This window comes from Gallinula chloropus (assembly GCF_964237585.1).
Source record: "Gallinula chloropus genome assembly, chromosome: 17".
NCBI classification, from domain to species: domain Eukaryota; kingdom Metazoa; phylum Chordata; class Aves; order Gruiformes; family Rallidae; genus Gallinula; species Gallinula chloropus.
The window spans coordinates 236,532-260,575 of NC_140102.1; the positions used below are offsets into that span (position 1 = coordinate 236,532).

General features: G+C 45.3%; 3 protein-coding genes across 3 annotated transcripts; 1 reads left to right on the forward strand and 2 right to left on the reverse strand.

Annotated features, from left to right (window-relative positions):
• Nucleotides 1-1,756: 1,756 nt before the first annotated feature.
• On the reverse strand, nucleotides 1,757-6,493 carry CCDC117 (coiled-coil domain containing 117; the record flags this gene model as incomplete). The annotated part of the gene is made up of 6 exons (XM_084272241.1): nucleotides 1,757-2,317; nucleotides 2,866-3,003; nucleotides 4,424-4,657; nucleotides 5,021-5,071; nucleotides 5,739-6,100; nucleotides 6,398-6,493. 6 exons carry the CDS (start codon nucleotides 6,491-6,493, stop codon nucleotides 2,065-2,067), a joined length of 1,134 nt encoding a protein of 377 aa, XP_084128367.1. The 3' UTR covers nucleotides 1,757-2,064.
• A 1-nt stretch (nucleotide 6,494) lies between these two features.
• LOC311198137 (solute carrier family 2, facilitated glucose transporter member 11-like) lies at nucleotides 6,495-19,510 on the forward strand (the record flags this gene model as incomplete). The annotated part of the gene is made up of 13 exons (XM_084272037.1): nucleotides 6,495-6,884; nucleotides 7,156-7,245; nucleotides 9,282-9,380; nucleotides 11,047-11,207; nucleotides 11,816-11,940; nucleotides 12,198-12,327; nucleotides 13,560-13,708; nucleotides 14,460-14,647; nucleotides 15,119-15,229; nucleotides 15,343-15,444; nucleotides 16,924-16,999; nucleotides 17,254-17,381; nucleotides 18,271-19,510. The coding sequence occupies 13 exons, from the start codon at nucleotides 6,495-6,497 to the stop codon at nucleotides 18,472-18,474; spliced, it is 1,953 nt and encodes a 650-aa protein (XP_084128163.1). The 3' UTR covers nucleotides 18,475-19,510.
• A 110-nt stretch (nucleotides 19,511-19,620) lies between these two features.
• On the reverse strand, nucleotides 19,621-23,272 carry HSCB (HscB mitochondrial iron-sulfur cluster cochaperone). Its single transcript, XM_084272112.1, has 6 exons — nucleotides 23,027-23,272; nucleotides 22,861-22,957; nucleotides 22,498-22,587; nucleotides 21,860-22,004; nucleotides 20,984-21,031; nucleotides 19,621-19,781 (listed from the first exon to the last, which is right to left on the reverse strand). Exons 1-6 carry the CDS (start codon nucleotides 23,251-23,253, stop codon nucleotides 19,690-19,692), a joined length of 699 nt encoding a protein of 232 aa, XP_084128238.1. The 5' UTR covers nucleotides 23,254-23,272; the 3' UTR covers nucleotides 19,621-19,689.
• Between the last annotated feature and the right edge of the window lie 772 nt (nucleotides 23,273-24,044).

Here is a 24,044-nt window from a genome sequence, read left to right on the forward strand (position 1 = left end):
AAGCCTTCTGCAAACATTTCTTATGCAAATCTGATTTGCAATTTGTCATCTTTAAGAAGTGAAAAAAAAAAAATCTATCTAGATTTGATGTCTTTAGACCTCCCGGGGTTTTCTACAACCTCTGCTGCAACTGTAGTGTTGCTGAGATGGCTTCCAATTCTTTATATTTTTATGTTTTCTTTTCAGTTTGTTTAGAATTCAGAGCTATCAGCTAAAATAGTTCCAACCTTGAACTTTCACTATAACCCTGCAAGCTTAAAACCAGAATTTCACACTGTACATGCAAGAGATTTACAGCAGACCTGAAATGAAGTTAGACATAACAGCCAGATAAACCTGCACACGTTCTTCAACGTAATAAAAGTTCCAGGACAGTGAAGCTACATGCTGGTTTCCTGAGTAGTACCTATTCAAACGTTGGAATGTTTTTAGTGAAGCTCTGAAATGTTTTAGCAAGAGACAGCAAATTTCATACAACCTTCAACATGAGCTGCAAGACAGACAGGATTTAACAAGCAGGGGTATCCTTTGAACAAAGCTTCTGCTGCCAACCAAAAGATGAAAGGGTGACTGCAAAGAGAGAAGCTTGATTTTAAACTACTGACTATGGCCTATTCAACAGTAAAAAATATCATCAGAAAGATCATCAATTAGCTGGGCAAAGGAACAGTAGATTTTCTTACACAAACAGCTGCAATACTGTGTACTTGCTCCTTTACTTTAGCAAATTGTCAGGATCAGACTGGAATGCTGAGACTCTTTAGAGAACCTTGTGCTTGGAAATTGGTTTCTTATGAAAAGCCTCAATTCGAGCATCTCTGAGAAAGCTCCAGGAGTTAAGAACAGATGAGATTCTCTGCCTTGTTTAAGGGTTTTAAGCATAACAGAACTGTTGTGGCCTGAGTAAAGGTACAAGCAGTAACTCACTGAGGATTCCTTAACACCCTAAGAAATTCCTTTGGCATATATCTGTATAAGCTGTGTGATATTACATTAATGGCACATGTTCTGGCTTAAATTTTAAGTCTAGATTCCTTCAGGAAGAAGGCAAGCATCATCTTCACCACCAATGCCAGCACTGGCACGCTTGGTTACAGACGATAATCAGTATCTGACCCTCTTTATGCCAGAAAAGCAGCCTGTTACCTGATTTACTTACCATGTTTGTGGAAATGAAGAGATGCTGTTTACATAATCAAAAGTTACACTGTCTTCAACTGACTTCCAACTCAATGCATACAAAGACTCATAGCACAATATAAGATGTGAAACAACTGGCTGAGAACTAGTTTTCTCCATCATACAGGGAGGGGGGCAACAAAAACCCACAAGTACAATTTAGGAGCCAATGAACCAAAGATGGCTAAAATTAGTAGATATCTTGCAATTTAGTACCTGGAGTTACTTTCTACAAAGCAAGTAGCTTATGCTCAGCTGTAACATTCTTTCCCTTCCACCCTGCAGGATGTATGATTTCTACAGGTGAGTTTGTACCAAGTACAAACCAGGCAAAGAGAAAACAGCCACAGATGAAACCTCCTGAAAAGCTGTATTTCCACAGGAATTACTCTTCTGTTTGTCACCAGGCTCGAAAGTATTTTTTCCTTTCCCTACCTTTTGATAATTAAAATTATACTAACTGACCAATCATAGAATGTGCACCTAAGTCTTAACGGCTCAGTAAGTGAAAGATGTGGCTTAAGCCATAGTTACATTCAATATTTGGATATTATACTTTGCCAAGGACAATTAACAGGGTATTTCACAATTAAACAAGATGAAAAACTACTTCCTTGTTCCAAAGGCCCCTGGAGTGCCTTCTCCTCAGTAAAAACAAAACCATGTAACAGACTGGAGTACAGAAATCTTGGGGTTTTCTTTTTTTCTTTTCTTCTGGTTTCCTTAAGTTGTGTCTGGCCAATCCACATTCTTATGGTTGTTAGTAGGAAAACCAAAAGCAGGTAACAAAACTTCAGATTCACACATCAAACCAGAAAGAGGGAATCAACAAACAGCAACAAAAAAACATCAGAAGCTCACCACTTCCAGTCTAAAATCTGGCATCTACAGCTCCATTTCTTCTTCGGCACACCCAGAGATGCCCACACTGGCATATGGATCTGGAGACATGGCAGTCTGTTGTGATTCAGGGAATGTTGCAGTCTGTGGGTCAAAAGCAGCTCCTGGTGCTGACTGCTTAGGCTGACACCCTTCTGTACTCTGCTGCTTGAAGTCCTTTACAGAACCAGACTTCAGTTTATCTGTGAGAAATTCAGGAAGAGGTTTCCAAAGCACCAGCTCCATAGAAGGACGGCTCCTAGAAGGGGTGAGTCTCAGTTAAATTTAAGCTCTCCAATCACAACTATTAAATGCAGAAGATCAGTGAGCATCTTCATCCTTTGTGTTAGCCTGGAACTATATTCCAGAATCCACATGCCTTTTTTCCCCCCCTCTATTAAATCTCCTCTTCCTTAAGTAGTTCCATTACTTCTAGTTCTAACCCTGTGTTTCTTTTCTTTTATACCAAACTCAATGTCTACCATGGGTCACACTTTAGGACCTTCTTTTGGAAACTCACATACATAGAAGTGATGTATACAGATGAGCCAGATATAATGGCTCATTCAACAGATTTCACTCTGTACAAATGAGAAGTACAAAACAGGCAGCTTCATGACCACTACAATTACACTTCTCTTGTACGTTAGGAGAGTTTTTCCTATTTTTGACCAGTGAAATGGTTTGTTACACAACAGTGACTGCATCATGCAGTAATTCCAGACATCTCCACAAACAAGAGACTGGGTCTCTCTTTTCATTTGCATGTGTTAGCTACATAGCACCATGATTTCCTCCAGAACTTACATAGATTCTATTATTTTCTTTGTCAGGACTTCACCAAAATCCCTCTTCATCCCTTTCTTAAGGGTATCTGACAGGATAAGAGTGGGCAGATTGCTAACATTTCCATCAGCATGAACTTCCTCATCTTCATCAATTATCCTAGGAACGGAGGGGGAAGAGGGAGATAAACACTATTGAGCATACTGTTAACAGGCACATCCACTGCAGACTACAGTTATATCCACGTGCACTGCACTGTACAGTGTAGGAATCTGACCTGGGCTGGGTACCAGAAGCAGCGGGGCCATGTTAACACAAGTCTCTCTTGGGCCAGGATACCCTAAGGATGACTGTTACCATTGAAGCCACTTGGGCAGCTGTGCCACTTCTGGTACCTGAGCTAGCTGCGGTGTGCCTGCGTTGTCCAGCAGCGCGCACCGCAGACATGCACTAGGTGAGGACAAACATATTCCCTTCAGGGGAAAGGGTATGCTTTAGTCACAGTGCAGGAAGTCTGAGTTATGCAGCAGCTTTTCCTGCTCAATTCCCCATATCTCAGTTTCAAGAGTTACTGAAAAATCTGTACTGAATACAGTTCTTAAACTTTAAAGACACTGCACCCATTTCTCAGAGATTAAAGCAGCACAAAAAACTGAAGCATTTGGAACAAACTGGAGGTATCTCCTTTGGTTTTTTGTAAACCTTTTAAAGAAAATTTAGCAGAGTAAGTGGGAAGGATGAAGAGCAATTCCTCTGAAAGGTCCAAAGCAGACTTTGTAATGCAGAAATAGCAAGATAATCAAGATACAGATTTACCCATGGTGGGAGGCGGGGGGGAATCTAACAGTACCTTGCTTCCCTTCAGGCATCATCTATGGAGTAATCATCTAAAAAAAAATCTTGTTGTATAATTTATATAACTTTTGGCTTTTCTAACAACTGTCTGCAGTGGTCATTTTAGGTATTTGGGAATACTAAGCCACTGCAATCAACTTTCAAAGGCAAGAATGTGCAGTACGTTTAATAAATGATTGCAGTAGCCTGCCCACTGCCACCCCATTACCCCAGTACCAGGCCATCTGGCATTCAACAGCAACACAAACCTCAGCATTATGGCATATGTGCAGAGAGCTCCCTCTGGTTCATGGTATTCTCTACACTGACAAATTCACATCTACCTTGAGCATTTAGAAATCTTACTCACAGAACAAGCTGCAAGTAGTTGAAAAATGCTGAGCTCAAGTCTGACCAGATAACACCCGTTAAAATTTGAGCTCTGGATACTCACAAGAGAGCACAAAACCCCATTATGCTACTCTGATGCTGCACAATGACCGTGAAAAGGTGGTTACTTATTCAGCATCTCTTGCTCTAGCATCCTCGATTTCAGATCAGTGTATCAGCCCCCAGACTCAGGACCACAGACAGCCTAAAAAGGAATCACTTCAACCGAAGGTTCATCTCAGGCTTACAGTAGTGTGATCACACTGCCAAGGTCTAGATTTAACCCTTAATGCCCCCTCCCCCCCAAAAAAAGGGAAAGCTCAGCAAAGCCAGTCTACTCAATCCCTGCATTTACCTGTCCTCAATTTCCTGAAGCTTCCTGCGAGCAACCTCGCATTGCTGTTCCCCCATTGTCTGATCCATTTCTTCACAGGGAATTTCTAACGTGGCAGTTTCAGGACCGCTGCCATCATACTGACTTGCTACCTCCCCAGCTGCCTGCTGACCTGCACAGAGAATCCATTCTTCAGTGTTGGGATTCAAAGGACAATTTTTGGCTCCTGTCAGTCTCTTCTTCCTCACAGGACAACTAGGAAACAAAACAAGTTTACAGTTATCAAGAGAGACATGTGGCATTCTACACAAGAAAAACCTTATAGCCAACCACGTACATGCCAATAGATTTGGGATACAAAGCCTCCACAACAGAAATAAATCCACACTGCTCTTATTAAAATGTGGATACCCGTGCAAGAAAAATCAGTGCTACACAGTTAGTTAGATAACTGAAAGGGATTTGGGCTTATGTGCAGCTAAAAGGAAGAGTTCAAAATGGAAACAACATAGTACTTCCCATCCTGCGTATGTTGTAGGTGAGATGTGCTTAAATCTTTATAAAAAACAAAAAGCAAATTAAGATTTTTTCAGGCTATAAAAGACAAATTTAATTTACCCTTCTGCCTCCTCTTGTAGCTTATGCTTCTTTCCACAGCGAACTGAGATGCTACAAAAGAAAAACAAATGGCTGTTTAGCTTCCAAATTTTCAAACAGTATTTTCCTCCCTTTTAAAGTTACACTTGCAGCAAAAAGCAACAGTTGCAGTACATCACCAGCTGTGAAGGGAGTGGAAGTTCTGGACAATAAATGACCACTTGTTCCAAATTAAGTTAAAGGCAGCTGTGAATACTCAGTTCTCCCAGCAGAATTCCATTCTGTTTTCTCCTCCTTTACAGTACTTATTTTTTCCACAAGGGGCAAGACCAACTTTTTGCTAAAGTTTAAATGCTTCAAGAACCAACACATGATCCAGCCTTAGCCTCTTAATACACTGTCTGACAACGTGACATGCTGAAATTAAATATGACCAAACAACAATATATAGAATAACTTAAGGGGCTTGTGCTCAGGTAAGAGGAAGAGCAAGTTAAAAAAAATAAGCACAGAAGCTTAGAAGGACGTGGGCAAACTCGGTATTGCTTTCATTTCAGAAAGCCCCTGCCCCCAGAACTTCATGGCTGTCAGACAAAACCACAATTTTAACCCTGCACAAGCCAAACACTGCTAGACGGAAACAAGGGGTAACCTATCTGGAAAGGAAAGCTCACGTCACACGGCAGCACGGCCGCGAACGCTCCTTCCCCGTCCCGGCGGGCCCTGGCTGCGCACTTACTGGCTGTGGGCCTGCGGCTGGTGCAGGCCCTGCGGGCGGGCCGCGCTCGTGAACGAGCCCACCGGGGCCACTGTCAGGCCCTCGTTGTAACTCCCGAGCGCAGCCAGAGCGGCGACGTCGAAGCTGTTTTGCAGGTACAGGCCGGAGGAGCCACCGCCATCAGCACCATCGTTTCCGCTCCCGGCCATTATCACCATGGGCGGCTGCAGACGGCTGTGGCCCAGGGCGCCGGTCCCCGGCTCGTCCCGCGCGGCGGCCAGCGGGCCGTGGCGGTCGGGGGCACCAGCCGGGGCCTGGAGGAACTCCGCGGCTGGACGCGCCGGGATGCCCTGACAGGATCTGCCCAGCGCTGCCATTTCCTGCTGCCGGGGAGAAAGAGAGCATCAACGCCGCCCGCCAGCACCCGCTCGGGGAGCCGGGGCCGCCCCAAGCTCCTGCCGCGCCACGGGCCGCCCCGGGCTCCGGGCCCCAAGGCCGCCCTCCCGCTGCCCGAGGCGCTCCGGCCGAAGACCCGCGCTGCACAGCGCTGGCGGGCGGCGCAGGCGAGCCGGCCGAGCTGCCCGCCTCGGGCACCGCCGCGCCCGGGCTGCCCCGGCGCAACAGCAGACAAGAGCCGCCCGCGCCCCCTCGCCCGCCTGCCCGCGCTGCGGAGCGCTCACCGCCGGGCCGGGCCGGGCCCGGAGCTGAACGCCACCGCCAGAACCCAACTTCTTTCCAGGCCTTTCGCCGCGCTTGGAGAAGGCGGGCGTGGGCATTATGGGTGTTGTAGTCCAGGCCCGCGGCGGCCCGCGGGGCGTGGCGGGAGGTGTAGTTCCGGGTGGCGGCGGCCCGCTGGGTGTGAAATCCTCGTCGGCGCTGCGGCTGGGCAGCGGTGGCCTTGAGGCAGCGCGGGCCGGCAAGGAACGACTGTCCCCGTCGGGCGTGAGGGGCCCCGGCTCCCGAAGCGGTATCGAGACAGACGCGCTTTTGTTTGCGGCCCGGCCTAATCTCCGTGGATGGCAGCCAGAACCGCGGGGCTGGGCCGGGCTGCCCGCGGAGCAGCCAAATCCCAGTCAGATGAGAAGCTCGGGCCACAGCTTTGCCCCGCGCCGCGGGCTGCAGCGGCGGGGAGGCAGCGAGCCGGGAGGCATGGCACCGGAGCGCGAGGTAACCGCCCTGCCGCTTGTTCTAGCTGAGGGCTCCGGCCGGGGGTGGCTGGCGCGTGTGGGTTCTGCTCCGACTGAAAAGAAGCGGCGTGTGCCGCGCGCTGAAGGCGGGAAAGCAGCTGCCGTGAGCGGCTGTGGGAGCTGGAGGTTTGTCACGAGAAAGCCGTAACCCGCTGAGAGGAGACCCAGCGCCTGTGGACAGAAGGCAGAAACCCGTGTTTGAATACAATAACAACTTCGCTTCTTTGGCACCTCTTATTCTTGTAGTGTAGTTTACTAAATTTTGCAAAGGAAATCAAATTCAGGCGGTGCTAAGAATGGAGAAGCAGCCCCTGCTGAGAGGGCCTAGCTCGTGCGGCAAGGTAAGCAGACCTGCCCTGGCCTCTGAAGATGGGGCCTGCAGAGTTTGTAGCTTTAACAGTGACGCACCGATGTGAAATTCTCCAGTGGTTTTATCTTTACTGCCACATGGAATTAAATTATATTGTGAAGTTTTGTGTTTTCTGTAGACACTTAGCAGTGTCATAACACTGATTTGGAAGAATGGAGATGTCCTGTCAAAATGTAAGCTGTGTGATGGATGTTAATGGTCCTGCCAGGGTTTTTCTTTGGTTGTTTGCTTTCTGTCTTCTAGACCCCAGGTTGTACCCGAGAGACACACAAAGCACCCTGACTGTATTTGGTAATAGGAAGGTCTGAGTATTGCAGTGCCTATGTTTGCCACCTCTACTTTTATTTTTTTCTACTGTACTTGCTGCAAGCCTTATTTATTACTTTGAATTCATTGCTCTGGTTGTCATTCAGAGAAGTACCTTTTATTCTCAGGAAACTGTAAGGAACTGGGATCTGATTAATGTTTATAAGTATCTCAAGTGTGGGACACAGGGGGCCATGGGCAGCCTCTGCTCAGTGTCTGTGGGGACAGGACAAGGGGCGATGGGCTCAAGTTGGAGCACAGGGAGTTCTCCACCAACCTGGGGAAGAACTTCTTCCCGGTGAGGGAGCGCTGGGACAGGCTGCCCAGGGGGTGTGGAGTCTCCTTCTCTGGAGAGATTCCAGCCCTGCCTGGACACCGACCTGTGTGACCTGTCCCAGGGACCCTGCTTGGGCAAGGGGTTGGACCCCATGGGCTCTGGGGGTCCCTTCCAACCCCTGTGATTCTGTGAATATGTGAAACTATTGGATTTTACTTTAATAAGATAAATTTTGACTTTTTCTGAATTTCAGTCCTGAATAAAGTAAGTTTTAATGAATTATCTTCAGGAAAGGCACAGCTCTTTCAGAGCACAGTGTAGCACCTGGAATAACTCAACATGCTGGGAAGTGGTCCAAGAGTGAGAGTGATGAACTGGTCTACATACCTTACAATGAAAAATTAAGGGAGTACCAGCTTATTAAAAAAGTTATGTACAGTCTTTATGAAGGAAGAGGAAATTTGATCACAGAAATGCCTTTAGGAGATATTTTTGTGTCCAGCTGAAGTCAGACAAAAGATACTATGAGATAAAACCAGGACCTAATGTTTAATGAAAAGGTTGCTAAACATTTCAACTGCATGTTCTTTTTAGTACTATAATAATCAGTAAAATGTAGAGTTAAGAAGCATTGTATCTAAAACCAGACACTCCATAAACCTCTAGAGACCTTCTGTGACCCAGAGGCCTTATCTGAAGTATAATGTTTTATGACCAATTGGACTCTCTTCAGATTAGAATGTATTGTAATAGGGGTTTGACCTTAAAACCTGTGACTCTGTGAATCTGTTAGTTTAGTTCCTGAACACTGATTTAGGATTGTAACTAGGTAAAATTGAAAAGTTTAAAATACATGCTAGTAAACTTTAAATTGAATACCATTAACAGTAAACAATATGCTGTGGTTTAAGATACAAATGTTTAGCAACTGCTAACTTGCAGACATCCAGTAATGAAATAGGGGACTCATTGAGGGAAATAAAATACCGTTATTTCTCCTATCTCAGATGAAATATAAGTCAAGAAACTGTGTTTTGGTTAATTCTTACACTGAGTCATTGTGCCTCTAACACCAAACACAAATAGTCCTAATGTTCTTAAAATAGGCACCACGAGCAGTGAGGTTCCTGCAAAAAGCAGGAAATACCCAATCAACAGTGCAGTGGTTGTGTTGCCCACAGTTAATCTGTGTATTTCTTGTTTGTTGTATCTCTGAAAGACCTTCCTGGTCATGGCCAAAGCCAGGGTGAAATGCTTCTGGTGCTGCAGGTGTTTGAGAGTTTATGTAGTATGACAAACATACTTTGGCTGTTCAAAACTAAGCACATGGTGTATTTCACTGTGGTTTTCCTCTAGATATCACATGCCTGTGGGTTCAAGGCCCTATCTCTCTTCATACCCATTTCTCTTTTTCTGTTCTCTAGTTACCCAGTTGGACCTTGTTTCTGGCTGTTTGTGCTGTTGGAATTGGAGGCACCTTTCAGTATGGGTATAATGTTTCCATTATCAATGCACCCACTAAGGTAAGACACAATCTCCTGGTGTTCTACAGTAATGGAGGTACCCTTTAACTGGCTGAGAGGCCAGGTGCATTTTCACTGCCATCATGGCAGGAACCAAGGCAGGCTTCCTCTCCTATGAAGGTTTCTTGTTGGTTTCCAGAATTGTTTAATGTGGGGTTTTTTTGTGACTACCTCCCATCAGTTGTATTCTGTGCCAGATAAAAGTCCCAAATATGCCCCATGAATATCTCTGTTAAAGTCTGTTGTAGAGGGATTAACTGAATCCTATCAAGGATTAACTGAATCAAATCAGGGAATGAACTTTCACATAAGTAACTTCTTCCAGTTACACTTGTGACTAAAATGGCCCAGAACATGAGGTAGAGAATGGAATAGGACTTTCTCAGTTGGAAGGGACCTACAGTATCATCTAGTCCAACTGCCTGACTGCTTCAGGGCTGACCAAAAATTAAGGCCTGTTGTTGAGGGCATTGTCCAAATGCCTCTTGAGCACTGGCAGGCCCTGGGCATTGACCATCTCTCTGGGAAGCCTGTTCCAGAGTTTGAACACCCTTCTTGTCAAACTCACTACCATTTCCCCTGATGTCAAGGTTAAACCTCCCCTGATGCAGCTTTGAACCGTTCTCACGTGTCCTGTCACTGGGTAATGTGGAGAAAGGGTAGTTACAGTTGTCCATCACAAGGTAGCTTACTGAGTAGGATCTTCACTTAGGGAACAGAAAACTGCATCTGTAGTGTTTGAGTATCTCAAAGGTGTTTTCACCTACTTGTTACTTTTGCCACCCTTGCTGTGGCCTTAAGGATTCTGCATATTTTGTGGATGACTCAAAAGAATCTGAGCAAATGGTCTTGTGACAGTGATGCCCAGCATGTTCTGCTGTCAGCTGATTCGCTTCTTAGGGAACTGTGAAATTTACTATGGCATTTTATGCTTTTTACAAAGTTCAAAAATAAGCTGATAGTGAATGAACATGTTATATGCTTCAAACAGAGGGAAAAATCTGGGAAGTTTGTTCCTCTGCTAAATCTTTGTTTGCTGGCTAAGAACAGGAGCCTCTGATTACATATGCATGTCAGTTCAAGAGTTTCTAAAGACACTTTTAGAAAACCAAGCATGTGGAATAAGAGTTTAAAAGTTGGTGAATACTGTAAGAGAGGCTGAGGAATATTAGAGTTGCAGAAAAGGGATTTTACTATGAACTCTGTGAATTGTTGGATTACTCTAAGGCAGGAAGATTTAAACCAAATGTCAGAATCAGTCTCTTGACATGAAAATTTGCTAGTTTCTGTTAAACCTCTGTGCTCCAAGATGTTACTAAAAGCCAGTAGGACCTACCCCCCCCCCCCCCCCCCCCCTTCCTTCTGAAGGGCCTCAAAGCTCTTCTGGAGCAGTGAGCAGTGTATGGGAAGGTTGTTTCTCCTCTAGTGGAATACATCCTCTGAGCAGGGGGGAGGTACGACAGCAAAGCTGCTCAGCAGTTTTTGAGATGCATGGGACATTGAAAACGGTATTGTGGTCAAGGAAGGTTCTGCTAGCTGTCAGTGTTTTTAATATAATCCAACTAGGATGGTATGTTTGTTAGCCCCACTAACGTTTTCAAGATTGAGGTGCAAGTTGTGCTGTAGGGCTACACATAATGCCATTCATCATTCTTTTCTGATGCAGCATATACACAGGTTCTTAAATGAAACCTGGACTAGTCGTTATCACAAGGATCTAAATCCAGATTTGCTGACTTTTCTTTGGTCTGTCATTGCTTCTGTATTTTCACTTGGAGGCCTGTGTGGAGCCCTTATTGGAGGCAGCATGGCAATTCGGCTAGGCAGGTGAGTTACAGCAGCAGACATACAGCAGTGTGTGTGTTTGTCACTGAATATGAAGTAAATCAATGCAGAAGGAGTGGGAGGTGTATCTTCGATGGCTGCGAATGTTTTTCACTTCAGAGCAGAGTTTTCTAGTAGAATTTTACAGTTTGTGCCAATGTGACTTTAGAAGATGAGCCCTGAATTCTGGGCCTCTGGTCTAGTCTTTCCATTGCACTTCCTGAAACCCAAGTAGGAGAATGCTCATACTGTAAGGTAGGAAACACAGGTCCCCCATACACATGTGCAGCCTTCATGCTAGTTAGGACATGCTGCATAGTCTGTAACATTTCACACGTGTATAGATACAGCATAAACAAAGAAAGCCCCACTCCTGCCTTATCAGACGTTCCTGCCACGTTTATGGATTATCCTTATGTTCAGACTTTTGGGGTTTTTTATATGAGTAAATAGTTGTATCACATATCGTTGTTTCCTGTGAATAGCACATTTCCTCAGTGTAAAGTCAGGTTTTTTTCTATATTATCAGAAAGGAAAGGGTCTTCTTAAAAACATGCTATTGGAAGTTTCCTTAATGCTTTTTTGTTGTTGTTTCATTTCCTCCTCTTCAGGAAAGGAGCTCTTTTGATGAATAATGTTATAGCCATAGTGGCCTCCGTTTTAATGGGGATCAGTTTTCCAACAGGGTTGTTTGAGTTACTGATTGCTGGAAGGTTTTTGATTGGCATAAATTCAGGTGAATGATTTCCTATTCCTGCTTTTGATAAACTGTGGCGGATGATAAATGTTACTGCTGATTCTGTAGCTATTATGAGATGTATTTGTGTGCTGCTTTTAGATACCATGACAGATTTTCTGTAGTCTAACCTGGAATCTGAAGGCAGCTAAATTGATGGAGAAATTAACGATGTCTGATTTCGGACGTGTTTTCTTTAGTAACTCTTTTCAAAGCAAAATCTTTTAATAGGAAAATGTTTTTCCATTTACTTGCAGGTATTGGGCTCTGTGTGCAGCCTATGTATCTTGGGGAGGTTGCCCCAAAACATCTTAGAGGTGGCATGGCCATGGGGACCTCCATCTTCCTGACTGGGGGGATTCTGACAGGACAAATAATTGGTTTAAGGTTAGAAATGCATTTTTTTCCCCTGCCTTGTGATACTTGCATGTGAATAATTCTAGTTCCCTGAAGCTCCCTGCGGAATACTTGTGGCCATTGTAGTGTTAGTGAATCAACTTCATACAGAAGGTCTACCTGCAAGAGGAAAACCCAACTTGTCACCTTATTCCTACAACTGGAAATCATCTGTACCATCTCCCCAGAGAAGTAGTCTCAGTTTAGATGGGTCAGACAGAACAGCATCAGTGAAACAGGTATTTATGCTGAGTTCATGTTTTCTGCTAGTTTCTTGCTGGAGACAGTGAATGTTCATGAGACATGGCCTGAGAGCAAAGGACTCATAATATATGTATTGTAGCACTACAGATGGTTTTGTCCCTTGTGAGATCAGGTGAAGTTGCAAGGGACTTTATCCAGTTGGATCTTAAAAAGTTCCAAGGGCAGAGACTGCACACCTCAAGATTAAAAGCTTCTTTAAGTCTGCTAGAAGCCTTCCACTGTCCACTAGCAGAGCAACTGCTAGCACCCTCAGTAACAGCACATTACCTCTTTTTTTCTCTGTCTCTACCAAAAGCACTTAGCCTTCTCTTTTTCCTTACCACTAGCTTCTGAATGAACTGATTTTGCTAGACACTTCAGGTGTGAAGCACTACAAAATAAAACAGAATGCAAACTTCAGACTACATAATCTAGGGTCAGTATTTAAAATGTAATCCATGTTCTGTTTTAACAGGTCTGCATTGCCCACAATACATTGTTCTGCTGATTCTAAGTACACCAATTTTAATGGCTCCTTTTTGTATAATACACTTTCTCATTAGATCACCTGTGAATGGTTGGTGGGATCAGATGGCTTTGAGTTCCTTTCTGTCCTAAATTACTGTATGATTCTTGAAGGCAAATGGAAATGCAGCTGGTGACCTGAAAGTGAAGTCTGTATACTATTACTTTCCTGCATTGCTAGAAAACACTGCTTTGACAAACCTGAAAATAATGCTTAGGACCAAACCAGAAAAAAGCAGCAGTAAAATATTGAGCATCTCTTCCTGTGGAAAACTTGCTCTCAGAGTGGCTGGAAGAGTTTCCCAACCTCTTTCTGCTGAGGTTGACAAGATGTGGGTAACTGGTTACAAAATAACTTTTCTCAAGGGACAAACACCTTGTGCAAGAATCTTCTGAACAGTCACAAGAGCTAATTACTTGGGCATTTTCCCCTTCTCTTTCCACACCTCTTCCAGGGAGTTATTAGGTGGAGAAGCATATTGGCCTCTGTTGCTATCCAGTAGCTGTTTCCCAGCGTTTGCCCAACTTTTATTCCTGCCATGGTTTCCTGAAAGTCCCAGATACCTTCTTATTGACAGGGGTGATGAGCTGAGCTGTGCCAAAGGTAACTTTCAGCATTTCTTCAGAAGTGTGCAGTGAATATGCCGGGTTGCAGATTCTCCTTCTCTCTTTACCAGTGCAGCACAGTTATGCTGCCTAATGCTTTTTAGCCTGTGTAGCTTATGTGGAAGAAGGGATTGTAGAACTCAAGAGTTGTCCTGGTTTCAGCTGAGATGATTTTCTTCATAGTAGCTACTATGGAGCTATGTTTTGGATTTGTGCTAAAGACAGTGTTGATAATACAGAGGTGGTTTTGTTTTTGGTAAAGATTTTAGTCTTATGTCCAAATGATGAATTCTGATGATAACTTGCATTAGAAGAATTAGTTTTCCTCTCTACTCCAATTTACTAAGTGTGTTCCACTGGCAAAACTAAGGATTGGGACATAACAAAAGACTTCATATCTGCCCAGAATTTAAGCAAAAGACTTCAGATTGGTCAGAGAAGACTATTTGAAGGTGTGTGGTTCAGATACAAAGCACTCCAAATTGTTTTGCTTGGTGAATATTTCAAAGTCAGATGTTCCCCTAAAGAAAGGAAAGTTATGCCACTGGAATTTCCAAATCCACCCCAGCAAAAAATGGTGGAAAACCAGCAAGCAAAAAGCAAATCACACAACGAATCACTTTCTCCCAGCTTCCTAAAGCAGAGAGTTTCCAGATCCTAGCAAAAGCCAGGTCACTGGAAAAGAATGATTTTCCAAAAGTTGTGGTCCATAGGTAGACACAAGACAATTTATGTTCTTTTCTTTTAAGCTTTGAAGCGATTTCATGGTTCTCCGGAGTTCCGGAGGGAGATGGAGGATATACAGCAGGAACGTTCTGCCTTGGATGGGGAGAAGCCCAAGAAGCCCTGGCAGTTATTCACTGATCGTGGTGTGAGATGGCAGCTCATTACTGTGATTGTGATGACAATGGGCCAACAGCTGAGTGGGATAAATGCTGTAAGATTTCATACGTAGACAGCCGAAAGGATTATTTAATTTCCATCTGGTTTTCAGTCTTTTATTAGCATGAGTGACCCACACAGAGAAGCTCAGAGGAATTAGATAACTTTGAAAGAATAGATTGGTATTATTTCTATTTCTCTTTCTTTAACTTTTATTTCATTTCTGTTACTGGTATGCTAATTTCTTTAAAGAATTACTTCATACTTGTTTTTACATCTTCTGAAAAACTAAATAAAGGTGGATCAGCTTATCCTATTGCACCTGGTTCAAGAATGTGAAATATTATATTCAGTAAGCTGAATAACTATATATGCTGTTATGATAGCATTATATTTACCTAGACATGAATTTAACAGATTCTTCTTGCTGTTAGCATCAAATTATTACCTCACAATGTAAAATACATTCAGCTGTATGTTTGGCATGAACTTGACAATGTAACCAGCAGGACTAAATCTGTTGTAGATTTATTTCTATGCAACTTACATCTTTGAACAAGCTGGGATCTCAGCAGAGAAAATCCCCTATGTGACACTGGGCACTGGGGCTTGTGAGTGCCTCACAGCTCTCACCTGTGTAAGTAACAATCTGTTCTACCTCCTGGCATAAAGAGCAATGATTTTTCTTGAAGAACAGCACTGGTAAATGTGAGATCAGTATAGTAACAGCAAATGATGTCTTGCCCACAGGGTGTACTGATAGACTACGTGGGAAGAAGATACCTCATCATCGGGGGTTATCTCCTCATGACCCTTTGGAGCATGGTTTTAACGTGCTCTCTGACTTACCAGGTGTGAAGAAGGACTTGCTCTTTTATATTACATAATAGGCACTAGCAAGTGAAGATTGGTGACTCTCAACAGAAGCTGGAAAAGAAGACCTGCATAGTTTTAAACAGCAGCATAAAAAATTGACAGCAATTGAAAGGTTTGGTCAACTCCACAGCCGTATTACTCTAAAATAACAGGATGCTCCAGCTGAGATTTAATGATGTATTTATCTTAACGTTGCACCTGCATTTAATGCTGGTAACACTATGTGATGGCAGAACAGCATTTATTCTAGCTTTTGAAGTAATTTTAGGACGAAATAGTACATACTGATGATATTAAGCATCAGGGTTCTCTTCAGTCACTTAATTGTAAAGCGAATAATTAAACAACAAATACTGTAAAGATGCTGAAATTCAAAAGACCCTTAACTCCTTTAAGTGTAAGTTCACAAAAACTATTGGAAAGGCACTAGAGAGATTCAGTGCCTTAAATTTATCAACATCCTGCCTCGCTTTTTGATGTAGGATAGAGAGATGCATCGTAAATGAAGTATGCTGTATCCCAGTAAGGCAGCCCCACAAACCTCCCAAAATGAATGTTTAGAGGAATCTATTGCTACATTTGCAGACTGTAATATACCAAATATTTAGCATTGCCTTGAGGCAATCCAAGTAAGACAATGCAGGTGTAGCTCTGACAGTGAGCAACTTGATTTGGTCAGTATTTGGTGGTTGCCTGATAAATCCTTATCCGACAAATATAGGATTTAAGAGCTGCAGTTCTTGCCCTGTCTAGACATCGACATGGACCTGATGTTTGGAGGGACAGTAGGGTTAGGGGCTGCACAGGTTGGCAAGCAGGCTGAAGAAGTTTCACCTACAGCAATTTCTGTGGTTGGACTAAAGTAAGCTGCTAGGCCAGGCAAGAAGTTGAATGAGCCAGTTGTTAGGCAGAAGGCTTAATTATTCAATTGTAGCTTTTCTAAACTTCTTGGTTTGCCTTTGAACAATGGGATTTCAAGCTTAGGTTTGGTCTTGCACATGAAGCTAGGTGCATTAGAATGTAGTGATCCTAATGGTTCTTTACTGCACTACTGAAATACATGCATATGTAAATAGTGTGATGAGAAGTCTGTTCATACTGTGAAAGTGCTGCATGAGAGCTAACTTTTGGGATGGGTATAAAATTCCACAGTAAACACTGACAAAATGTAAAACTAGTAACAGCACGTGATTGTACCTTCAGTGGTGGTGTAAACCGTCAGTGTCAGAGGACTGATGATCAATCTGGACTGCAGTACTACAGTCTATTTAGTAAAAATTGCTAAATTAAAACTATTTCTCTGAAGCAGTGCTGTTAAATGAGCTGTCGACAGCCACGACTGACTGTTTGTCTTGGTTGCAATAAAATAGCAAAAGGAAATGTAACTGTTAAGCCACACTTTAAAACTGAATTATCAACATCTGTACTTAGCCACCCCTTTCTCTCCCATTGCAGGAGCTGTACTCGTGGGTGCCTTATGTGAGCATGATGTGTATCTTTGCCTTCATCTTGAGCTTTGGCCTGGGCCCAGGTATTACACAGCAACGAGTGTTCTAAAGCAGTGAAACGTGTCCGGGTCTGGGGGCAGTGCCAGCAGCTCTGCTGCAGAGGCCAGGCAGTGCATCCTTCCTGTCAGGCTCTGGCTCACACCAGTGAGCCCATCTCACCAGAGCAGTTCAGTCTCCTGTAGCCTGAAACCGAGCGGCTCAGTCTTTGTCCTTGGAAATTCTGCAGATGGACATTGAGCATGATAACCCACTCTGTCCCTGAAACTCGCTTTCCCAGGTGGCATCACAAATACCCTGACAGCTGAACTCTTCATACAGTCTTCACGTCCTGCTGCTTACATGATAGGAGGGACTATTAGTTGGATTAGTTTCTTCACAATTGGAATGCTCTTCCCCTTCATCGTGGTAAGTATGTGCAACACATTTTCCTAACTAATTCCCCTCCCATTTAATCTTCTCTCAGGTTCCACCAAATTGCTTTTTCTTATACAGTGGCACTTAAACATAGGATGCACGTTACCCCTCTGAGTAACTGAGTATAACCAGACTCAGTCCCTCTTAAAATACTTTTTAGGTATGAAATGAAAAGTAAACACACATGGGGGTAACTTTCATGTTCAGATTTAAAAATGGAGAAAGTATCAAAACTGGAAAAGCTTTATTGGATAGTGAGCTTCATACAACAGATTTCTTAATAGTGCCTTGTGCTTCTATGTTGCAGTAGTAGTAGTACCTGGTGCTAGTGGCTCACATCATCTTTGAGAGCTTGCTAAGCTTACATAGAGAGGGTTCTGAATCAGGAGGGTTTCATTTTTATCTGTGTATTTTCAGTTTTAGCACTCATTCTGGAGAGCAAAACACACAGTGGCAGCACATAGCAGAGTGCCTTGATTTGACAGCCCTTTCTCCATGGTTGAACTCTGCATCTCAGGAAGATAGTTGGTTTTTTTAATGTGTAGTATTGAAAAATATTGATAAACTTTCAGAAAAAGATAAATCGTAATCTTAAGTTATGTGGCAGCTAAGTAGCAAATGCTCACTGGTAAATGGCTTAGTGTGTGTTTAAATGGTTTATCTTTTTTTTTTTTTTTTTTACATAGACTACCAGGTGTATTGCACAACACTGGGTAGTTATATCTTAAAAACCAAAAAACCCCACACATGGGTTGACAGTCTCTTTAATAAACCCCCCTGAGCAGCAATGTTAGGTGTAAATGGAAACAATTTTTTTTAACTTTCCCAAACTCACTGTTACACTTGAAATATGTTGCAATCAAATGCATGTTGTTTTCAGAATGGGCTGAAGCAGTACTGTTTCCTGGTGTTCTTACTGGAGTGCTCCTTAGTTGCTGCTTTCATCTTCCTCGTAATTCCTGAGACAAAAAACAAATCCTTTCTGGAAATCAAAAAGGAATTTCACAAGCTGAACTTTGGAAGAAATAGCCCAAAAGAGGAAACAGAGCTTTATGAAAGACAACACCTCCATGATGAGTTGTAAAAAATTCTGTGTAATTTCACAGCTGCAACAGAACTATAATGACAAGTAATTATGAATAGTGTCTAAATTAGCATTGTAGTATCAAGTAATCCTCATGTGTATTTAGAGGAAGCTTAATTAAAGGCAAGTTAATGTTTCTGAAATGCTGGTAAAACATGCACTAATGCAGTGTGATTTAAAATATATTATATATAGAATACTTGATGTCTAGACACAACCAAGTGGTGGTGTGAGGATGCAGAAGTACCTGAATTCCTCCCTCCTGGCAGATTGCTTCAGGTAATTCAGTAGCTCATATTTTGTTTCTAAGCCCCTTCTTCAGGTCCAGGTAGTCAACCCTGTGTTACTGCTTTACTGAGTAAAATATTCTGAGGCATTAAAGCTCAAGTAAGAACTGACCTGCTGTGAAACTGCACTTGAAATACTCTGGTTTATGTGTAAATTGGGGGGTGTTGCTGCTGAAAGCTGTAAGGACATTTCCTCAGCTAGTCCTATTACTGCAACTACTTACTGTAGTCCTGCTGTACTACAAGGACAGCACAGCACCCATCTGAACTGCTGTTAGTTGTAATAGTTTATTAGAAAGACTTGTGTCCCACAAGGGTACCAATAAAACAGTTTCTAGTGTTTGAGTTTGGGTTGATTTCCTCCCCCCTTCCCAACCTAACACAATTTAAAATGCAACAGGGTAAAAACTCTTCTAGTTTTGAAGGCCCATTCCCAGCAGCACAAAAAGCACTAAGCAGATGACAGCAAGTAAATCATTTCAGCTTTAAAGATTTTTCAAGACGGTTTGGTAGGGGACACACACGAGCTGACTACTGGAAGCTCGAGGGACCTGGTTGAATGAACTTTCTGCTTGATCTCCAACACTTCACCCAGGACTCTCAAAAATAAAGTCTTCATATTTTGTTAAAGAAAAATTAAGAAATCTTCATTACACGGAGAGCTGTGTCCCCCTCATACTCCTGTCCCTGCCTCTAACTGCTAGGACAGGAGTCCTGCCCTGTTACCGCCTGGCCTCCTCATAAGCATTTCCTGATTCCATCTGTTACTTAATAAATGCTACAGAAAGCACTGGTTTTATCTTCCTTCTCTCAGAATTCAAGCTTTTAATGAACACAGAGGAAGCAAACACCGTTTCTCAGACTTTGGTAACTAAATCAGCTGTTTAATTGGAAATAACGTTAACTCTCAGTGCTAAAGGAGGGGGTATCAGGAAGGGATCTTCTTGTTCTTTAGTTTATCTTCTAAGTTTGCAAAATACTTCATTTTAGCTAGAAGCTTCTTGGCTTCTTGAAGATCATCTGAAACAGAATAAAATATTATTAGTTTACAGAGGGATAGTTGAATTTTCATTTTCAAAATGGATCTCAGGATTCCAATGACAGCATCTGTTTCAGTACAGAGAGCTGCAAGCTGTGTGCACCATAAACTATTAAAAACATGCTGCCTGTTATTTGCATCTTGAATGGTTTTGGAACACCTTGGTTGAGGTGTTCATGTAATACTGTACAACTTAGAAATGTGACATGAATGCCCTTTAATGACTGTTCTGTAAAGTGGCTATGGTCTTGAGGTAGCTGATCAGGAATTTTAGGTATACAGACAAGACAGGCTTTTTTTCTTCCTTTTGTAAATGTATGTAATTAGACAAATGCCATCACTGAAACATGGCAGTATGGGGACTGTCCCTTCCAAACCTGATACTGAAACAGTTTCTCCTTAATTAAACAGTTGGAGGGGAAAGGTGGCTTATCACCTACTGACAGGGACAGATGCAACACAATCTTTAAGTCTCCTAGTAGAAAGAGTGACAGATGATAGGGCTGGAAATCCTCACAGGCAGGCTGAGCCAGCACTGCTTTGCCTCTGATGTTTTACAATTGCAGTACGCTGCTACATAAACCTGACAGCAAAAGCACTCCAAGGCCCAGGAGAGAAACATGAAGGTTTCTTCCCAGAGTAAGAAGTTGGTCTGGAAGGGTGCAGTGGCCAAATGGGGCAGCCAGCCTTTCCCTCCCTTGCCATGCAGCTGCAGTGGTGAGCAGCAGAGCTGCTCCTGTCTTGTCATGTGCTGCTGAGAACAGCACCCACTGTCTGCTGACAGCTTCACACTGCAGCGTGAGATCTCCGGAGTTCAAGTTTGAAACCTCAGAATAGGTGGGGCAAGTTTGATAGAGTCTGTCCTTCCCAGTGTTCTGGGACACAAACAAACAATTCCAGGCACCTGCATTTCACCTGGAGCAATTGTGTGATCACAGTGAATTAACTGGAACTTTTCTACTGGAATTACGGGGTTTTTTTTTAGTTTAACATGAGGTCCCAAATTTCCTGACTCAGCCGAAAGGTCAGGTTAGAAGTATTCTAAATCCCAAACAAAGAACACTTGTTTATACAGTGTTTCTGTTCTGTGGTTCAGGAAATATTTTCCAATAAGAATGTGCATTTTTGAAAGCATTTATAACTTGATACGTATGGCAGCTGAATACTTCACAGGAATAGCTACCTCTTTCAAAAGCTGCAGTCACCTCTTTGGTCAGTTCTTCTTGTTTAACTGCAAAACAAATTATTCAGAGTTTGTTACATACTTAGTATATGAAATAACCCTGCATTCTGATTGTCTTAACTACTAGTCTCATAGTCTTTTGGGAGCTGAGCGAGCTTTCCATAACCTTGCTGACAGTTTTTTAAGTTATCAAACAGATACTATTTCTTGGTTTAAATCGGTTTACAGACAGCAAATCAAATGCAAATCACTGGTCACTAACTTCCCAGAAACCTAACTTGCTTTTACCCTGCTACAGTTAATTTTCCTCTGTTCAGCTTGGTTTTTATTCTAGGTACTCTAATTGCTTTTGGCACACCACTGCGAGAGCACAGAAGGAAATATACCAGTAAAGTCAGTGTTTTGGGTGCCACCACCAATGTAAACAAAAAGAGCTGCTTGTATAAGGATAATCATCACTTAATGTAAGGGGTGCTAAGTTGAAGGTGAAAGAAATACAGTGTCCATGTAAATGAAGAAATTATTTACTGTTGTCAGGCAGGTGTTTTGGTTTGTTCTTTTAGAATGGTCTCCTTGTCCTGGCCAACTGAAGGCCGTGGAGGTTCCTCTTCATAGTCAATGTATACACACACCTGTCCTGCCATCAGCACAGGTAGAGTTACACAGATCTTCTCAAGCCAGATCTGATGTTTAGGTGGCATAAACTGGTAAAGACATTGGTTTGGGCTGGGCGGGAAGCTCTTGCAATGAGACAATTCAAGGGTAAGACAAATTTGGGATATTAAAGGAAATACACTGAAAAAGCCTTTGGAGAGACTCTTACCATACAAGATACAGTAAACCAGTTCTGTGCAGAAGCCTCAAATCACAGCCTACCTTTAATTAAAGTTTCAATTTCTTCAAGGACATCCTGGTTTTTAGGCTCTGCTAATTTCTCGTTAATTTCCATGATTTCGGTGAGAAAGGCTGAATCTGCATCACAGTCTGTCTCTTGTGCTGGCTCAACTCCACTCAGCTCCAGCTGGTGAGGAAAACGGGAATTTGGCAATGCACATTCTTACATCTACTTCAGTGTGAATTATTTTCTTGACTCTTCAGTCTGTTAGCAGAGCTCACTCAGATTCCTATCTGGAAAACTTCCAGTTTACTCCTTGGAACGCTCATACACAGAGTCAGCCCTGAACTCCACATGTTAACTCTGTAGAAATGAGCAGTTAATCAAAGGAAACTCCTGCACCAAACGCTGCCACAGGCCAGGCTGAAGCGTCGAAGGAACAGCAGTGCCCAAACACAACGTGTGGTGCAGGAAATAAACCAGTGGAACGAGAGCAGCACACGAGATGGCAACAAGTAAAACGTGAAGCAAGACAGGGGAAAAACAGAGTAGCTTTTAGACCAGCTTGGTGTGGGTCTCTGATCCTGCCACAGGTCTGAGTCATCACGTTACCACCAGCAGCCCCGGCCACCCGCCATTAGCTACAGGAGGGTCGATAAAGATGTAACGGACACCTTACTAGATAGAGGCCACGGCTCAGAGGATTCAGGAGGGTTCGGTAGGCCTTGTTAATCAGGGAGGAGTGCTGCTCCGAGTAGTACTGCTCTTCCTGCGAATGGGCGGCAGAAACGGTAACGCGTCAGTGACGAGGTAAACACCTTACCCCCGCTTGCCTGCAGAGAAGCCGCCTGTCAAGCGGCTGAGCAGGGAGCGGGCTGCCCGGCTCGGCGGCTGCGGGTCGGGGCTCAGGCGCGGGGCAGCCCCCGCAGCCCCCGACCCCGCCTGGCGCCCCGCAGGGGGAGGCGGCCGGGACCCGCCCGGGAAACCGCGCGCCCGCGGCGGGGGAAGGGAGAGCGGGCGGCCCCGCCCGCCCCGCGCTCACCGGCGGCCTCTGGCCGAAGCGGTCGGGGTGAACGGCGCGCTGCAGGCTCCGGAACCGCCGCTGCAGCTGCTGCGCGTCGACGCGGAAGGAGCGGTCGCTGCGGGCGACAGAAAGCGGCGTCAGGCCCGCGGCCCGCCGAGCCCGCGGCCGCCCCGCCGGCACTCACCAGTCCATCAGGCGGAAGAGGTCAGGCCGGGGACCCGGCGGCTGCAGCGCCCGGCAGCCGGGGCAGAAGCGAGGCGGCCCGTCAGCGCCGGGGAAGGGGCTGCCGCAGCTCCAGCACCGCGGGGCCGGGGGGGTGCCGGGCCCGGCGCAGCGAGGCCGCGGGACCGTCTCGGAGACGCGCAGCGCCCATCGCGCCCTGCCGAGACCCCGCCGCAGCGCCGCCTGCATCGCGCTGGACTACGGCTCCCGGCAGCCCCCGCGCGGCCGCCCGGGCCCGATTGGCCCAGGCCGCGGAGAGGCGCCGCGCCTGCGCCGTGAGCAACGCGGCGAGGCGTCCGCGCGCCGGGTGGCGCGTGCTCCACTACCCGTGAGTTGGGACCCGCTCCGGCCCGCGGCCCCCCGGCCACCCCTCCGCCGGCCCCGGCCCGCGGCCCCCCGGCCCCCTCTCCGCCGGCCCCGCTCAGCACCGGCCGCCCCCGCCGCTCCTCTGAGGACGGGCGCGCGGCATCGCTCGGCCGTGCGGCGCCGCCGCCGAGGAGTGGGCGGCAACGCTCGGGCGGGCCGGCAGGGGGCGCTGCTCGCCCCGGCTCCTCGCGGTCGCCCTTGCCCCGGGCAGCAGCTCCCGCCGAGCGGGCGCTGCGCTTTGCGAGGCCCGGCCCGGCCGCCCGGGGAGGGCGGAGGGACGTTCGGTGCTGCCGCGAATCCCCCTGCCCCGCCGGGCCGGGGAGATGCCGCCCGTTGCTTTTTCCTGCGGGGCTGCGGCGGCGCCTCCGCGCCGGGCGGGGCAGCTCCAGCCGCGGGCATTTCCCCAGCGAAGCCCCTGGCGGGACCCGGCCGCAGAGACGCCGTGAGCGCTGCGGCGCCAGAGCTCCGGCCGGGGCGGCGAGGGGCTTCCCGTGCGATGGACGTGCCGGGCGCTCCGAGAACAGCGCTTCTCTCTGCGGCGCTTCTGCTTTCCCAGCTCTTCCCTCGGTGTCCGGCCACAGCCGCCGCTTTGTCGCGCAGCTGCGGGACGGAAC

What these genes read in the sequence shown, in the direction of transcription:
- HSCB (XM_084272112.1), bottom strand. Translation starts at nt 23,253, where the DNA reads ATGCAGGCGGCGCTGCGGCGGGGTCTCGGCAGGGCGCGATGGGCGCTG. An exon ending in GCTTCGGCCAGAGGCCGCCG is followed by an intron (nt 22,588 to 22,860) that starts GTGAGCGCGGGG and finishes GCCCATTCGCAG; the next exon opens with GAAGAGCAGTACTACTCGGA. An exon ending in TGAGCCGTGGCCTCTATCTA is followed by an intron (nt 22,005 to 22,497) that starts GTAAGGTGTCCG and finishes TTTCCTCACCAG; the next exon opens with CTGGAGCTGAGTGGAGTTGA.